Source organism: Nematolebias whitei, chromosome 14 (genome assembly GCF_014905685.2).
Source record: "Nematolebias whitei isolate Nwh7 chromosome 14, NemWhi1, whole genome shotgun sequence".
NCBI classification, from domain to species: Eukaryota; Metazoa; Chordata; class Actinopteri; order Cyprinodontiformes; family Rivulidae; genus Nematolebias; species Nematolebias whitei.
In genome coordinates this window covers 22,087,101-22,104,602 of record NC_056511.1, presented here as the reverse complement: position 1 = coordinate 22,104,602, position 17,502 = coordinate 22,087,101, and the positions used below count along the sequence as shown (strand labels likewise).

General features: G+C 39.5%; 3 protein-coding genes and 1 non-coding gene across 4 annotated transcripts in view; 1 reads left to right on the top strand and 3 right to left on the bottom strand.

The window, feature by feature from the left end:
- Positions 1-5,854, top strand: part of birc2 (baculoviral IAP repeat containing 2) — a 6,884-nt gene extending 1,030 nt beyond the window's left edge. The window contains exons 2-13 of the mRNA XM_037688000.1: positions 1,029-1,938; positions 2,040-2,320; positions 2,414-2,716; positions 2,952-3,240; positions 3,704-3,803; positions 3,923-4,001; positions 4,090-4,135; positions 4,296-4,538; positions 4,644-4,742; positions 4,873-5,028; positions 5,200-5,241; positions 5,353-5,854. Coding sequence (XP_037543928.1) covers positions 1,806-1,938; positions 2,040-2,320; positions 2,414-2,716; positions 2,952-3,240; positions 3,704-3,803; positions 3,923-4,001; positions 4,090-4,135; positions 4,296-4,538; positions 4,644-4,742; positions 4,873-5,028; positions 5,200-5,241; positions 5,353-5,546 — 1,965 coding nt within the window. The 5' untranslated portion in view covers positions 1,029-1,805 and the 3' untranslated portion in view covers positions 5,547-5,854. The remainder of the gene's footprint in view (positions 1-1,028; positions 1,939-2,039; positions 2,321-2,413; positions 2,717-2,951; positions 3,241-3,703; positions 3,804-3,922; positions 4,002-4,089; positions 4,136-4,295; positions 4,539-4,643; positions 4,743-4,872; positions 5,029-5,199; positions 5,242-5,352) is intronic.
- A 1,778-nt stretch (positions 5,855-7,632) lies between these two features.
- rpl23a (ribosomal protein L23a) lies at positions 7,633-9,883 on the bottom strand. Its single transcript, XM_037688001.1, has 5 exons — positions 9,820-9,883; positions 8,889-9,069; positions 8,514-8,690; positions 7,895-7,964; positions 7,633-7,692 (listed from the first exon to the last, which is right to left on the bottom strand). Exons 1-5 carry the CDS (start codon positions 9,842-9,844, stop codon positions 7,678-7,680), a joined length of 468 nt encoding a protein of 155 aa, XP_037543929.1. The 5' UTR covers positions 9,845-9,883; the 3' UTR covers positions 7,633-7,677.
- On the bottom strand, positions 8,775-8,846 carry LOC119420910. The gene has a single exon (XR_005187323.1). It is a non-coding gene; the product is annotated as a small nucleolar RNA Z17 (small nucleolar RNA).
- A 665-nt stretch (positions 9,884-10,548) lies between the features above and the next one.
- On the bottom strand, positions 10,549-17,502 carry ddx52 (DEAD (Asp-Glu-Ala-Asp) box polypeptide 52). Its single transcript, XM_037687401.1, has 15 exons — positions 17,340-17,502; positions 16,952-17,165; positions 16,412-16,542; positions 16,090-16,275; positions 15,863-16,006; positions 15,646-15,757; positions 14,175-14,247; positions 13,877-14,080; positions 13,692-13,782; positions 13,491-13,613; positions 13,252-13,402; positions 12,939-13,014; positions 11,317-11,388; positions 10,918-11,187; positions 10,549-10,821 (listed from the first exon to the last, which is right to left on the bottom strand). The coding sequence occupies exons 1-15, from the start codon at positions 17,424-17,426 to the stop codon at positions 10,800-10,802; spliced, it is 1,956 nt and encodes a 651-aa protein (XP_037543329.1). The 5' UTR covers positions 17,427-17,502; the 3' UTR covers positions 10,549-10,799.

Sequence of the window (17,502 nt, the reverse complement as noted above, 5' to 3'; positions counted from 1 at the left end):
TATATATATATATATATATATATATATATATATATATATATGCCACAACTAAAATTGTATTGGTAGGGATCAAAATATATTAACAGCCAAAAGTGTCTGTTTTTTAAATTTCATTAATTAAACTGTATATGTTTTCTGATTCAATCCCAGTTTTAAAAATAAAATCCAAATGGCTTATTCCAGTCTTCCTGGAAGAAATGAGTTTTTCATTTTAAGGTCCCGTCTAGAAAAGAAACCGTCCAGATGACCTGACTGAAGATTGTTGGATTCTATACCTGGATTGTTGAGCATGGACTTGTCTAGCTGTTAATAAACTGACCTGCACCACATTTATTTTGTTCCATATTTTTCTCAAGACTTGATCCTTCAGTTTTAAGTTGTTTTTGTAAATGTTGCACATTACTGAGCATGCACCTGGATAAATAATACACTAATTTCCCCTCCAGGTTATATAATATTATAATATAACATTTAACTCGACAAATTTTGTTTACAGATGATCTTAACCTTCCCCACAGAAACTGAAACTTTGTTTACATAAAAATAATTTCCAGGGCAGCTGTGGCTGAGTGGTTAGAGCAGTCGTCCTCCAATGCAAGAGTTGAGGATTCGAATCCACCAGCAGTCACATGCCCAAGTGTCCCTGGGCAAGACACTGAACCCCTCGTTGCCTCCGATGTGTTCCATCGGTGTATGAATGTGATAAAGCTCTGATTAGTCTCTTTAGAATGATTTGTTCAATTAGCTTTCTAGAGATCTAGTAGAATGCTGTATGAATGGGTAAATGAGGCACAGATTGTTGTAAAGAGCTTTGAGTGTCTCGATAAGATACAAAGGCGCTATATAAGTACAGCATTATCACTCCATTAGAAAGGCATTTATTTGATGAAGAGTTGAACCAAAAGCTGTAAAATTTCTGTTCTGTGATTCTGGTTTGTACTCGAAGCAGAAGATACTGAAACACATAATACATTTACATGTACAGTATCTTTTTGTTAATGTTTTGTTGTCTTATCTTTTTTCTACAGGTTTTGCCAACAATACAACTGAGGAGGCAGTTTTATTCCCCCCAAAGGATTAAAACATTTTAATAGGATTGTTACTATTCAATTATGGAAGCCTAAACACCCACAGAAGGGATGTCCAGGATGGGGGGAGGGGTTTGAGAGCAAATTTCCCCAGGTCTGTGTGTATGTGTGCAAGTTTGGGTTTTTTAGTTTTTACTTTAAATACAGACTCACCCACCAAATGTCAAAGTTTAATTGGTTGGATCGGTTGTCACTAAACGCACAAGACAACAAAGTGTACACTGATCCTGGATGATCTGACTCATGGTGCCGTCTCACAATGAGTTCAAGGTGTTGCTTTAATCACGTTTAATGGATCATCCTTTTATGGCACAGTGTTCTTTTAGACGTAGATTTTGCACTGTTACTGGAAAGGTGATGTTGGAGTTTCTGCAGTTCAGGGTTTAAACTTGTTGCTTGGTTCAGGCAGTATTGGAAGCAAGTAAAGTTGAAATACTGAGAATGTATGAGGGTATAAACATGGATTCAGTCATGTGTAATGATGATGGTTGCTGGATTACTAGTTTTTGTTTCTTTTCCCAGGAGCTGTTGTCATAAGTTTACACTTATGTAAATCTCATTTTCTTTTTCACTGTCTTTAAAGCTCCCCCTTTGAGTTACTGTTTCCCCTTATTACTGACTTAGTTTCACTTAGTTTCATTTTGAATGTGACATTTGAGCGCGTGTGTGTGTGTGGCTGAGTGAGACCTTGGGTTTTCTCAAACCCCTCTCCCTGTAATGGACATCTCTTTTTTCTTCCTACAATCAAATCCATTAATGGAAACTCTTCTCCAACTAAAAAAAAGCCCATTTTTGATGGGGTTGTGTCGTAATGGGCCCCCACCTGACTTACAATATGACAACTCCTCAGGTACCTGAATTTATTTGTCTTTGGCATTTTATTTAAAAAAAAATAATAATTTGTGTGTTTGTTCTCATGAAATGTGACACTGTGCTGTTTGTCCTTTCCAGAGCTTTTCCGACTTTCCACCTTTGCTTGTTTCCCGACATCTCCGGTCACGGAGCGAAGCCTGGCGAGGGCAGGTTGGTACTACACCGGCACGGGTGACCGTGTTCAGTGTTTCAGGTGTAACGTGACCGCCGAGGGCTGGCAGGCTGGAGACTGTCCGACAGAGAAGCACAGACAGCTCTCTCCTTCATGCTCCTTCATCCAGAGCCTCCCGTCCACCACTAACCTGCTCTCCTCCTCTCATTCAGCCTTCTCCCCACTCCGCATCGCTCCAGCTATACCAGTAAGATTCATAATAAAATTCTAAATTCTGTTTGTAGAAAGTCCTCTCCTGTATTTAAGTGTTCATTTTGATTGTCTTTACTTTGTTCCTCAGCTTTCTGGTCCAGGCCCTGCTGCTCCTAACCCAGCAATAAGTCAAGGTGAAGAAACGGTTGGTTTCTTAAACACAGCGTTCTCTGCCCTGCCGCCCTCCAGCCCGCTGAGCTCTCGTGGCGTGGAGGACATGTCCCACCAGAGACCGACATGTCACAACCCCACCATGCGGAGAGAGCAAGATCGCCTGGTCTCCTTTCACTCCTGGACACTCTCTATAATCACTCCTGCAGAGCTCGCAAAGGCAGGTTTCTACTACCTGGGACAAGGTGACAGAGTGGCCTGCTTCAGCTGCGGTGGGCAGGTGTGTGTTTTTGCAAAGACTGTTTTTTTTGTGAGAGTAAAGTGGACTTCTTTAGCAAAAAGTGTGTCTTTGTATCAATACACTGAATGTAATATCATTAAAGTAGTTTAAAAGTGAAAAAGCTCTGCAAAAAGTAGGTGTTCTGTTCTTAGCATCATTGAAAACCACAACTAGCATCATTCAGGTGAAGTGTGTTTAAAGTTGTTTGACAGTTGAAGTTTGTTTTTCCTTTCAGCTGAACAACTGGGAGCCGGGTGACCGAGCTGCATCTGAGCACCAAAGGCATTATCCAAACTGTCGTTTTGTCCGCGGGGACAGAGCCGACAATGTGTCGCTGGCTGGCGCTGCAGCAACTGCAACATCAGGAGTAACATCCCAAATGTCTGCTGGGGCTCTCACTCTCACCAACGTGTCCAACCCGTCCATGCAGCAGAGCGAGGAGAGGCTGCTAACCTTCGTCAACTGGCCGTCTCGTATTCCTGTGCGTCCCGAGCAGCTGGCTAAGGCTGGCTTCTACTACGTAGGTAAGGACAAAAAGGAGCAAAAGAAGAGGAAACTTTTTTTTGTGTGTTCATATTTTAATTCATAAAATATTTGTCCAATAAATAATATATACTTAGACTATACAGAAATTACCTGCATGTTATTAAAAACACAAAGCATATTTCAGTTTAGCTAAGCTTAGTGAATATTAATTAATATTTGTTTAAATATGTAGAAAGCTAATGTTTTTAGACTGGTCCTGAGTGGAGGGGATTTTTAATACAGGAGATTTTTTTCCATTTCTGTTTTATTGAATATTTGTTGTGAAAATTTCACAATTTTTATGGAGGACTGATCAAAAACAAAATATTACAGTAAATCTAAACGTAGTATTACGACAAATTACAGTTCAGGGATTAGTTCACTTTTGGTTAGTCTTTTTCCACTTCAAATTCCCCTAAACCACTAGTTTTACTGACGGCTTCGTATGTTCTCTCCTCGAAGGGAGAAACGATGACGTGAAGTGTTTCTGCTGTGACGGAGGTCTGCGGTGCTGGGAGTCTGGAGACGACCCGTGGGTGGAACATGCAAAATGGTTTCCTCGGTAAAGAACACCATCCTGTCCAACAACAATCCATAGCACTTATTTCTTCTGAACACGTTGTCAGTTAATCGTCTCTGAGAATGATGTTTGATGTATAATAATAATTTTCTTGGTCACAGGTGTGAATATTTGCTTCAGGAGAAAGGACAAGAGTTTGTTCACCAGATTCAAGCTCGGTTCCCTCGGCTGTTTGAACAGGTTATTATATAGCAACATTTTAGACCCCCACCCCCCACCCACAATCAATAACAGATTTAAATGAGTTTGTTTTGTTTTTCTCTAAAAGCTTTTAACAAATGGAGACAACTCCAGAGAGTTTATGGATCCTCCTGGTGAGTGAGAGTTAACACTTGATGGCTAAACAACCCTGTTCATGAACTTGAGACAATTTTTAGAAAGGTCTAAACCTTTCTCAGTTAGATCCCGAGTTTCAAAATAAAATAAAAAAATTCCATAAACTTTACAAGCAGCAGAACATCTGTTGTGTTGCAGTGGTCCACCTGGGTCCAGGAGAGGAGCGGTCTGAAGATGCTGTCATGATGAACACGCCTGTGATTAAATCTGCTTTAGAGATGGGCTTCGAGCGCAGTTTAGTTAAGCAAACCGTCCAGAGCAAGATCTTGACAAGTGGAGAAAACTACCGAACGGTCCAGGAGCTGGTTTCAGATCTGCTGAGTGCCGAAGACCAGAAAAGGGAGGAGGAGAGAGAGATGCTGGCCGAGGCCATGGCCTCAGGTGCTGCTGACATTCAGAACATCCTGTCAACATGTTCTGTCATTAAAAATGTCAAGCTCATTTGTTTCGATGTTGGTTAACAAAATAAAATTTCTTCTGTTTTAGATGGTTTCACGTTTGTGAAGAGACACCAGGCAACGTTGGTCCAGCGTCTGAAGAGTGTCGAGCCAGTGCTGGAGCATTTAAGAGAGCAAAACGTGTTGTGTATGCTAACTTCTATTTATTCACCCATGGTGTATCAGTTTCCCCACAAAAGAAAAAATATTGATCAAAGTTAGACAAGCCTGTGAAATAAAGGTCTTAATTGCAAGTTTTTGCTTCCTTTACCCTGCAGCTGCTGAGGAGTACAGCAGTCTCCAGGCTCAGACGTCGGCCCAGCAGCAGACGGCCAGGCTGATTGAGCTCGTTCTCACTAAAGGAAACGCTGCAGCTGAGGTGTTCCGCAACTGGATCCAGAAAAACGACGTCCACCTCCTCAGAGACCTCATGGGTGCGCCTTTCACAGAGCCTTGTGTTCGTTCGGAAACTAATTTAACTAAAATTAACTGATCAAAACTAGACATATTTTACATCAGTCTGGACTGCATCCTGCTTTTATTTAGAGTATGAATGTTGTTGATGGCATTTACCAAAACCTGGTTTTGTCCCTTTTTCCCTTCAGCTCAGTCGAATGAAGCAACTTCACCGAGCCAAGATCTGTCAGGTATGAAACTGAACTCACTGTTCATCTGGAGATCCATTGAAATAAGCTCTTCATTAATAAGTGTAAGCAGGTGTAGACATTTCCCTAACACACCCCTCCACACCACTGCAGACCTGCCAATGGAGGAGCAGTTGCGACGCCTGCAGGAGGAGCGTACCTGCAAGGTGTGCATGGACAAGGAGGTCAACATTGTCTTCATCCCATGTGGACACCTTGTGGTGTGCAAAGAGTGTGCACCGTCCCTGCGGAAGTGCCCGATATGCAGAGGCTTGGTCAAAGGCACGGTCCGGACCTTCCTGTCATAACCAGCTGATGCTGTGGCATCACTGTGATTTAATGTGCTTAGTCCTGTGCTTTTTACTGTAAAAAGTTTATATATTTTACATTTAAAGTTCACCTGTTAAGTTTAATGGAGTGAATTGTCCATGCAGCAGTAGTTCACATCTGTCTGAACTTTCAGAAACATTTAACCCACTGTATGTAGTTTTTTTTATTTTACATTTAATTGCCTTAGCATCTAACTGTATCTACACACAATCCATCATGCTACAACTGTATGGAGGACAGAATGTGATTAAATTATTACACACTTAATTAAATGTATAATTATTAAACACACAAATTATTAAATATACCATTAAATAATGAAATGTACTTTTTAAATTTCAAGATTTATCACCTTCTGCCCTCCAATGTCACCATGAAATTATGTCAACCTCACTACATTTCCAAAATAATTGGCAATATTTGTTTATAGCTGTAATACGGTTTAAACAGATTACATTATCAGGATCATACCAAAACTTTTCTTGAATTAATCGATACTTTTGTTACTTCAGTCATTTCAGGTAATGCATATCATTAACAGGAAATGTTGGAAAGTAACCATTGAGATCTTGTCTAAATTAAATGCATTTTTCTTCCACCTGGGTAATGCATGGAGACGCAGTGTCACGCTGCTAGTGCTCTTATCTCAGTCTGTAGACACGATGACGGAGCTTAACGGGGTCACGTGAAGCTTTTCAACTCCAAAAACTGTGAAGAAACGGTTTGTGGAAAATCTGTAGAGCTTAAGCAACACAACATTGTAAAACACCCAGTTAAACCACAAGACTACGGTAAGGCACTGATGAGGTGGACAGAGGAGTAGAGTAAGGAGTCGTGCTGCTGCTCTGAAGGAGTCCCTCAGGGCTGCAGGACTATTCAGGTACAGAGGGAGGAAATGTGGAGCTTTAAGTTTCTCACTTGTTTCATAACCCTATGTATTAATTTGCACAAGTAATATAAATTCATGCTTCAAATGTTATGGTATTGTTTAGTTTTTAAAAAAAATGATAAAATAGCTGCATGAGTGCAGTTAGGAGTAATGATATATGAATCACTGGCATGATCTCACAAAAAGCCTAGATTTATTCAAGTTTCCTAAATAAATCATTTAAAGTGGATCACATAGACCAGGTGTCATTATAGAGCAATGGTGATAAGTTTTTGTGAACTCTGAAAATATACAAAATATGGATAAAAATATAACATTAAAACAAATGCATAATAGATAAAAGTTTTATGATTTTCCTTATTTTCTTTGAAACACCATTTTCACATATTTTGTATGCTTGTTTTTTTCCCCCATTCATCTTTAATTTATACAGGTTAAGGTTTTCTGTTGTATAAGCTCGGCTCTGTTGTAAACAAGGCCACTGCATGAACACTCCTGAGTTTCAAATAAAATTAACTGACATCAGACCAAAGCAATGGATTTCACATGCTCAGCGTTAGTCCCGCCCACTGTTTGATGAGACGCTGACGTTTAACAATTTCATGGTGACACACGAGGGTGGAATGTGACAAGATTGAATAAATCATGAAATGCACAATTATATCATGAAATAAATAATGGTGTATTTAATAATTTATATAACTTAATGTTTCTAATAATTAAATGATACATTCCATTATTGTGTATTTATTTGATCACATTCAGTCCTCCATACAACTGACCTCAGTGTTATAATTATGCTTGAAATGGAAGATAATGAATATTTGGATGTTTAAATTTAAAAAAGCTATCACAGAAATTGACCTCAGACAAAAAAATGACATGCAGCTCCCATTCAGTAAGCAGTATTTTTTAAAGCAGTTTGTGTGAACATTTACTAGATGGTTTGTTTTTTTACAAGTTTTGCCTTTAAAGTCAAAGCTAAACTACCAGTATCTGCACTAAATACGCCTAACGTGTCTTTAAATACAGACAACAGTGAAAGCTCAAACAAATTGTGAAGTAATTTACAATTTTCTTTTTTTAAATGCTACTTATAAACTCTCACCTCTTTACAGTCAGGAACGGAAATGTTTAAATTCTGTACAGCAGCATCTTTAAAACACGAGACAGAACAAGTTTTTACAAATATTTATTCCTCTACAAGTTTTCCAGCCACTTTAGATGATGCCAATCTGAGGGGGAAAAAGAAAATTGGGAAAATTACACAAAGCTCGTTCAAAGTGTGAACACACCTACTTGACAGAGTTTGGCATCAGTGGTTCCTTTGAATGCATCACAGGCAATCAGACTAAAACGTTTACATCACGTGCACAGAACTGAAAAATATTAAGAGCTTAAACTATAAATCATTTATGAACCCTGCTCAAAACTTACTTTGTTCGCAACATCCAATGCATCATAATCTGGTGCGAGACGAACGTACGCTTTCTTTTCGCCGTCGGGCCTGACAAAGAGCAAAGAAGTTATTCTTTCACGTGAAATGTACATCATTTGTTAAGTTTTCCATAATGTGTTAATTAAAAAAAAAAAAAAAAAAAAACTACCATTGCAAGACAAAATTTGGTTAAAAGAAAAATACATTAACTTGAGCACAAAAACATTTAAAACTAGATGGGTTAAAAAAATAAAACACTACAAGCAACTGATTCAGTTAAAGGTGAACCTCAAGTGCTGCCTGCAGATATTGATGCCTGATTATGTAATTCGATTAAAACTCGTTATTAAAGCTATAAACAAATGTTGCCAATTATTTTGGGAATATATGTACACTGTGCAGAATTGGCGTTAAATGATCTGTGATATAAACAGTTAATACTCTTAAAATAACCAGTCTTAATTGTTTATTCGGTTTAAACAAAGAAATAATAAATTACAACAAACTTGCTTTGTAACACCCATCAGATTAATTTTCTCTTGCCTGCTATGCTAAAGGAAATACTTAAATATCCGTTTTCACACAATCTATCTGAAGTACTGGCAGATGACGTCTCACCTGATGAGCGTGTTGACTTTGGCGACGTCGATGTCGTACAGCTTCTTGACTGCGTTTTTGATTTGATGTTTGTTGGCCTTAATGTCAACAATGAACACAAGTGTGTTGTTGTCTTCAATTTTTTTCATAGCAGACTCTGTTGTTAGAGGGAACTTTATGATGGCGTAGTGATCCAGCCTAAAAACAAACAAAAAATGATTTTTAAACCTAAACTTTCACCTGCAGCTTATAAAATCTCTGAAACTATGAAAGTGAACTGAGGTTGCATCAGCAGTTAAAAGCTGTAATCAGACTTTTTCATACTTTGATCGCTCAAACACCATCATGTGCACCAACGTTCACTAGTTTTTCGTTACACGAGTGGTCAAAACTCACTTGTTCCTGCGAGGAGCACTCTTGCGTGGATACTTGGGCTGTCTGCGAAGACGAAGGGTTTTAGGGCGACGGAAGGTGGGAGAAGTCCTGATCTTCTTCTTCCTCTGGCTGTGGACACCTTTGAGCACGGCCTTCTTGGCCTTCAGGGCCTTTGACTTGGCCTCAGTCTTGGCAGGGACAGCTAAGAATAAGAAAATATAACATTTTAGTTTTGCAAACACATTTACAACATGAGAATGCAAGAGCAACAACAATAAGTCGTTACATACAAATCGTTAAGTGTTTTTAATTCCACTTACAATACGTGAAAATGTTATTACAATATTTAATAAGACTAGAAATACTGATCGACTTCATACTCAGCCATTCAACCATCATTAACCATTATATTTGTGCCACGTTGTCCTGAGGTATAATCAAAAGTAATGGACAACTTGAAGGTTGCTTCAGTCAAACGTGAAAATATTCACCTGAGCTACAAAATCCAACACTTGAATCAATGGCTTCACAGAATCAAGTCTACATGTCGGACGACGTTCGGTTCTGAACAGGTTTCTGCGGATCCAGTGCACCTCTGGACAACCAGAAGCTAAACAGCTAATCCAAATAATTAGCCGTTAGAAAATAGACTAAATGTGCAAGTAACCACGAAACGACATTAACTGGATAATTATTTCACACAAAACGCAGAGAATAAATGAGAACTACACTTGCTGTGTGTGAACCACGTTTTGTCGGCAATGATTAGGCTAACGCTAACTTTACAGAGCGGAACACGCATTTAGCCATAAACATATTTATAAACAAGTCAGCAGTACTCTGGCAACACTAAGGGTTTATACTCTTATTTCAAACAAATATGGTCAAACTTTAAAGCACAGATAGGAGAAATTATTAAATTTATTCATTCAGATCTAGTAGAATAACGAACCTTCCTTCTTCACCTTCGGTGCCATGTTGAGAAAGGAAGAGCGGACGGGGTTTCCTGCACTATAGTGCAGGGGCGAGATCTCACTTCGATATCGCGATATCAAGGAAGCGCTAGGAGCGCAATGCGCATGTGTACGCCAGAACTCTAAAAAGTTCAGAAACGTTTTTAGTAAATTTACGTGCTATATTTTTAGTTTACGTGGAAACGCATAACATAATTGAGAAAAAGTCTCTGGTTAACCACCTAAATATGTGACTTTAGGATAAAAAGTTCCAACAGCATGTTATAAAACATGTATGAAAACTGGAATGACCCATCAGTCTTTTTTTCCCCCCAGTGAATCCATTTAGAAAAGCCAAAACGTGTGCAGAGGAAAATAAACATTCTTCCTTATGGATCTACCTTTTAGAAAAAAAAATAGTTATGACATCAGATTGAGACAAATAATACAGAGTGGGAATTTCTATATTGTATAAACATCAGTGGCATCAAACAATAAAGTATAGTCTATCAAGATAAAGGTATAGCATAATTCACCAGAAAGGAACTCAGATTATATCTGAATAGCTGTCTATTGATCTTTTAATCACACTTGAATCTGTCCCTTCAATCTAATCTTATTTTCTCAACTCTTGTCAGTTCAGACACATCAAAATATAATTTTCAACCCCCTACTCATATATAATGAAATGAAAGAACAAGCAACATACTATTTTCCATTTTTATTCCTCCACCAGTATTTCTTGAGGAGTTTGAGGACATTTTTTATTTAATTTCCATTAGCTACTGTCAGCTGCTTGGTTATCAACTCAGACCGTAAAGTAAAACTCAAAGTTAAGAATAACATACACACATTTATTTATTTTTTAACTTTGATGATACAATGCACAAATGTGAAAATAAAAACTGCTAAATATTGATGAAAAAGTCAAAGTCCACATTATTCTCAAGTCGTTTCTTGCCTCCGTTGCCGTCTCTGATTAAACTTTCTGACTCTTCTTCCTGGTAAAGACATAAAACAGTTATTTTTTACTTTAATCTTGTTTCTTCCTTTATCACAGCATTTCAAAAATTCCACACAAAGACAACCTTCCTCACTTTTTAATTTTAACTCCTGAGGAATTTGATCCCATCTTCTGAGTTGCGCCTTTGTGTTTTTTTGTTCCCCCTCCTTTTGGTGCTTTTTTCTCATGCCTGTTTGTCTTCTTTATGTCTTTTTGTCTTTGTGCTGCTGTTGGAGGTTTAGTTTCTTCTTTCTGCGTTTGTTGCTTTTTCTGTGCTTTGCCTTTCTCCTTCATTAGGAAGCGAGGAGTTGTGCAAATGGTGCTTCTCTTGGGAGGTTTTTTCTCAAGTCTTCGCTTTATTTTGCTAAATAGAAACAGAATAAACCAGAAAATCATAACTAAAAGTTAAAATAATGGGGGACCACTTGAAACAACCAAATGACATGTGCTTCACACACTCGAATATGAGTTTATCACCATCTGTACCCATTACCTGTGTATCTTTTTGAAGCCTGTCATGTAGTCTGGAACAGGACAGCCAGCTTGTTTTATCACATTAGCAATGCTGTTGGGAGGGAAAAAAGTTGTTTAGTGCATTAATAACTATTAATGAGTTCTGTCACTTTGAGATAAACCAATAAATGAAAAGAAATAAAATCAGATGAAATCAGATTTAGAATCTTCAAGCATTCAGCAACTTGTGGTGCCTACAATGTATTTAGTGTTATTTTATTTATTTATTTGGCTTGTGACAGCCGAGGTAGACAAAGAGTTTTTTTTATAAAGATCAACTGTACTGATCTGGCCTCCGACGACCCTGAAGGTAAAAATTAGAGCCTGACCGACACACTGGTAGGGTTGATATTATAGGCCAATATAGGCATTAGGGGACATATTGGTATCTATGACAATTGTCCCATTATGCACCGATTTAAACACTGGGAACCAGCCGTGTCCTTACTGGCAAAAGGTGTGATTGCACAATGTATCCAGCAGAGGGCGCATGCGAACTACTTGCAAGACATGGCCGTTCACTTTAACTTTCACTTTCAGCACAGCTGAAGCAGGTAGCATATTTTGCTTTTGCTGAACAAAACATGGTAAGTTTATTTGAACTGATCTGTAAAATAAATTAAAAAAATCAGTCATAAATTCTCTTCAATCCTCCAAACTATTCTGATTTAACTTCATTTTGTATGTTGCTTGTGTGTTGCCTGTTTTTCTGTTTGTACAGCACTTTGGTTGGCCTTGTCGCTGTTTTAAGTGCTCTTTAAATAAAATGGTAAGGTAGCTACATGCCTCTTAAGTTAGCAAGCTAATCTTTAGGTAACCTAGCATAGACTATTGTCTTATAAAACTTTATCTAGAACAAAAACTCTAACGTAGAGGTAAAATATAGATCAGGGTTAGTAATGTTATCTTTGTCGTCCTCAATGAAATGCATCGTTTGTCTGAAATCTTAACTTTTCTACAAAGACAAAAAAAAACCACTGCTACAGACAATACTAACGAGGCTTTCATCATACGTAACTGAAAGTTTGAAAAATAAACAAGGAAGGGTGTTTCTTTGTCTAATTTATATTTTTGTAACACACTTGATAACTTTATTGAGAACAGTGGAGGACAGAACATGTGAACGCACATTATGAAGACTGTTTCAAGACTTCAAGTGTTAGAACAGGTTTTAAAGTAGCTGCTTACTTAGATTATCGGGGGTGGACAAAACTAAAATATTTTCAGCCATTATATCTGTTCTCGGCATTAGCCTTCCCCTCCCAATATCGCTATCACGAAATCTAAAATTTCCAATCGGTCGGGCAGCTCGGGCTCTAGTAAAAATGTGCTAAATCCATATGACTTTGCCCTCATTCACTTCTTATGCTTGTATCCCCTCTGTCATTATATCTAAAACTTTAAAGTGAAAAGATTTAGTAATACTTGTACTGACTTACAGACTGTATTTTTACAATTTGAATTATTAATGTTGATCATAACTTCAGATCTCAACTTTAGCCCCATCATTCTTCCCGTTAGTAGCTCTAACACCTCTGCACAAATGAAAACTGATATAAACGTTAGCAGAGATTAAGTCTCCTTTTAAAGTAAGAGTTTTACCTGCGTAACAACGGTTTGTCATTCTCTGTGAAGAAAGTGATGGCCTTCCCCCGATGCCCTGCTCTACCAGTTCGTCCTAAAACAAAGAGACGTGAAGAAACTAACTGGCACAAAACCTTCAGAGACACATCAGAGCAACATTTTTAAACATGTGCGAGTTACCTAGTATTTAAACAGATAGCAGACTAACGTTGAAGCTCTACAATGGGTCAAAAACTTTTAGCTCATACAGTATTTAGTCTTTTGAGACTTTATTCCAACAATCAGTTCATATCTAAGTAGCTTTTTTTCCATCTTCACTGTTCAAACCAACCGATCCGGTGGATGTACTCCACGGCGCTGGTGGGGAAGTCGTAGTTCAGTACGAGGTTCACTCCTTTGAAATCGATTCCTCTGGCAAGCAGAGCCGTGCAGATCAGAACCCAAATCTTACCGGAGCGAAAGCTGTTCACCACATTTTCCCTCTGAGACAGAGGAGCCAGAAGGGAAGAGGTAGAAGTCACATGTAGGAATGAAAACAGACCGAAGGGAGCGCCTGGTGTTGAAGCGTACCTGCTGCTGCGTGCGCTCGGCATGGATCACGTCTACGTTGATGCCTTCGTACACCAACTCGTGGAAGAGCTCTTGTGCTCGCTCTATGGACTGAACAAACACCAACATGGGAGGGAGGAAACCCTGAAACACAGCAACAAAAACTCACCTTCATTCAATCGGTAAAAGCTTTAACATTAAAGCTTTTAAATTCAATCTTACTTTCTTGATGATGTCCCTCACGGCCACAAGCTTTCCGCTCTCTGTCCCAACAAACAGCAGTTCCTGTTCCACCGTCTCCACTGCCGTGTTTCTGAACAGGATAATATAATAATTATAGTTTAACACGAAGGAGGAAAAGCTTAATAAATCCACAGAAATATTGATAGTCACTGGCAGAGTATTACCGGTGTCCAATGTTGACAGAAACCAGGCTGTCGAGGTTCAGCCGGCACCACTGTTCTACTTCTTGTGTGCACGTGGCGCTGTAGAAAGCCCTGCGCACCTTTGCACCAGAGCAGGCGAGAAAAATCGTGGCCAGCTGCTCCCTGAATCCCGTCTTACCGTCTTCAAACAGCTTATCAGCCTCGTCCACAACCAGCCACTCCACACTGAGCAACAAAGCAGTCGGGCAAAAAAAAGTAAGCTGAGAACTCACGACACACAGAGAAGACGAACAGATCAGAAAAACTAACAAAAGGTCACCTGCTGAGGTCAACAGCAGGAGGGTCCTGCTTCAGAAGGTAGATCAGTCTGTTTGGAGTGCTGACAAGGATATCTGCTCTCAGAAACACAGGGTTCAAACAGTGAGGAAAAAGAACTACTGTATTTTTCGCCCTATAAGTCACGTTTGTTTAGCATAATTTACACGCCCTGTGACTTATACACCAAAGCAACATATTTATGGATTTTTTTTCCCAAATCATAAACCAATTTTTGGCTGAGATATGACAGTTTTCATTCATTCTGACTGAAAAAATTGAGCACTACCATTTTCAGCCGCTAGATGGCACTCAAGTAGTATGGCATGCCACTGCATCACGTAATAGGTAAACATGGCTATAATGACAAATTCAAAAAAGTTCAAGACAAAAACAACTGGACTTTATTTATTTTAAATTTACTTTATACCTTGTTGTTTTTTTGTCTTGAACTTTTTTGAATTTACCATGTCCTGGCCAGCTATTAACGACACAATCGGCTTGCCAAAGTCCGCTACCTTCGTTCTGCTCGCTGCTTGGAGCAACCGTCAAATCAGATTCATTTCGCTGCACCGCCCCGACGAAATGCAGCTAATTTGACCATTAAAGTGCATTTATTAAGTAAAAGTTCATCTGAGACACACATTTGTTATAATTTCGAACAAACAAATAATTGTTTTAGGTGTTTTTCTTGTTAAATTGCGAAGAAATGAGCAGTGTTCCTCCTTCCTTTTTTCTTCCCGGTCTGCGTGCTCCCGGAGCACGGGGGCAGCAAATACTTTTGAAATGCAGCTGATTTGACTGTCAAAGTGCATTTATTAAGGAAATGTTAGACTGGGAACCACCTGTACTATAATTTTGAGCAAATAATTGTTTTTAAGTGTTAATCTTGTTAAATTCTTGTTAAAGTATATGGTAAATGGACTGTACTTATATAGCGCCTTTCTATCTGATCAACACAGTCAAAGCACTTTACAACAATCTGTGCCTCATTACCCATTTATACAGCACTCTACTAGATTTATACAAAGCTAATTGAATAAATCATTCTAAAGAGAATAATCAGTGCTTTATCACATTCATACACTGACGGGACACATCAGAGGCTATGAGGGGTTCAGTGTCTTGCTGGACACTTCGGCATGTGACTGCTGGTGGATTCGAACCCCCAACTCTTGAATTGGAGGACGACTGCTCTAACCACTCGGCCACAGCTGACCAAAGTCCTCCCGTGCACGCTCCCACGGCCGCCATTTAGCAGCCAATCGATTTTTGGCACAGCACCGGCCCACATTTCCGGGTTGTCAGCGGTGACGCATAATAGATGTGACGTATACGGCGAGGCGACATATTTATGGATTTTTCCACTTTATTAGACATATTTGGACTGATGCGACTTACAGGGCAGAGCGATGTGTACGGCGGAAAATACGGTACATGTTCTACCTCAAATAAAAACCATTACTTTCACATACCATATTTCTTGTTTGACTGTGGGCCATATTTCTTGGCAGCGAGGGAAGCTTTATCAATGATGTGAACTCTAAACCCGACTCCCTCTGACAGGCGGAGCAGCTCTCGGTGGGTCTGAACACAACAAATCCAACTGTATTTAGGATCACAGAAAATGACAGACCACCCAGACCTGTTTTGGTTTTTTAACTAAGACAAATCAGTCCCGTGTTTGTGTACCTGACTAGACAGTTCTCTGGTTGGAGAGATGATCAGAGCTCTGAAGCCCAGATTTGCTGGCTGCTTCAGGTGGGCGAGCAGCGGAAGGGAGAATGCCAACGTTTTCCCCGATCCCGTGGGAGCGCACGCCAAGAGCTCCCGACCCTGAGCGACAAACGAGACGAACAGAAATCCTCTCAATAATCACCATCTTTGCCCCATTCCTCATCCGTTAACCGTGCACTCACGTGCATCATGAGCGGTATCGCCTGCATCTGTATCGGCGTTGGAGAGTTCAGCCCTGCATCTTTGAGGTTCTGAAGAATGCGTGTGTGGAGGTGATACTCGGACTGCAGCTCCTCAAATGTGCACACAGGGTCGGGCACGTCGCTGCCGTGCACATTTATACGGTGTTTAGCACGAATTTGATTCACCTTAAAAATCAAACAAAGGCACACACAAAAAAAAAGACTTTTAAACAGCAAAAGGTAAAACGTTACAATGCATGAGGATTTTTTTTCCCTCTGAACATGATTTCAACAGAACATAATGTCTGGATTTTGTTAAGACCTTCTCCAGATGAAGATGCTTCAGTCTCTTCAACGAGGACTTCCCATTCCCGTCTCTTTGCAGGGTTTGAGGGGTTTTGTCCAGGGAGGTCCAAGTGATGCCCTGAGTGTCACTCAGCTGCTGAGCAGCACCTTGAGACAGACAGAAGAGAGGTAATACTCTAAAATGGACAGCTACATTATGTTGGTATCAAATCTCATAACAAGCAACTGTTGGGATATTTACTTTCCCCAGAACCTTCATAAGAATGTGATGTTTAGAACTGGGAGGGATGACAAGGTTTTATCAATAATATCAAATAGCACAATAAATTATGATGCCTTTATAACCGGGTTACTTTTTCTACATATTTTAAAGATGTACCAAACTTTATAACGCTACTCTTTAAGACCAAATACTGAAATGTCTTAATATATTTGTTTCAACATGGCTCCAGAAAAGAAAAATAAGTTAATCTTAACATGCTCTGGTTGAGAAGCAGTTAGGTTATCTTATAAGAAGTTGTACAATATTAAATAATAATAATAATGCCTCCTTTACCTCCCACCTCCATCGTGCTGCTTCTACTCGTTTTCTTCTGGCGCTTCACATCTATCTCTTCTTCCTTGCGCTTCCTCTTCCCAATCTCAGTCGAGTGTCCGCGGTCACTTTCCTCCTCATCACGTCTCTGGGCTCCATTAGCTGAGCCTGAGCCAAAGTAGTCGATCTCAGAGAGACAATCTGAAGTTGCCTTTTCTCCCTGAGATCTGACAACCTACAAATATATCACACAGGATAATATTAGTTATGAGTTTAACAGATAACCCGTAACTTCCAAAGTTGATGCTGTCCTTCACCGCTAAAACGAAAAAGAAAAAAGCAATACTGGAAGAAGCGGTCAGCTAACATTAGCTGACAGCATTTTACCACCTACTTACACCAAACTCACCTTAAATCGAGCGGCGTCGAGACCAAATCTCTTCAAGTCAAATTTAGCTCCAGCTCCGAGCTTCCGAAACAGCTCGAAGGTGTCCATTAGTGTGAAGAAAGTAGCAGCACCACGCAAGCAGCGTGGTCTTTCAACACAGAGCCAATCAACATCCGGGTCATCC

Excerpts from the sequence above, each read along its gene's own strand:
- rpl23a (XM_037688001.1), bottom strand. The coding sequence starts at position 9,844 with ATGGCACCGAAGGTGAAGAAGGAAG. Across the intron at positions 8,691-8,888 it reads AGTGCTCCTCGCAGGAACAA|GCTGGATCACTACGCCATCA; the intron begins GTGAGTTTTGAC and ends GTTTGTTTTTAG. Across the intron at positions 7,965-8,513 it reads AAAGTCAACACGCTCATCAG|GCCCGACGGCGAAAAGAAAG; the intron begins GTGAGACGTCAT and ends GCTCTTTGTCAG.
- ddx52 (XM_037687401.1), bottom strand. The coding sequence starts at position 17,426 with ATGGACACCTTCGAGCTGTTTCGGAAGCTCGGAGCTGGAGCTAAATTT. Across the intron at positions 13,403-13,490 it reads CCGAGCGCACGCAGCAGCAG|AGGGAAAATGTGGTGAACAG; the intron begins GTACGCTTCAAC and ends CCTCTGTCTCAG. Across the intron at positions 11,188-11,316 it reads GGCTTCAAAAAGATACACAG|CAAAATAAAGCGAAGACTTG; the intron begins GTAATGGGTACA and ends GTTTCTATTTAG.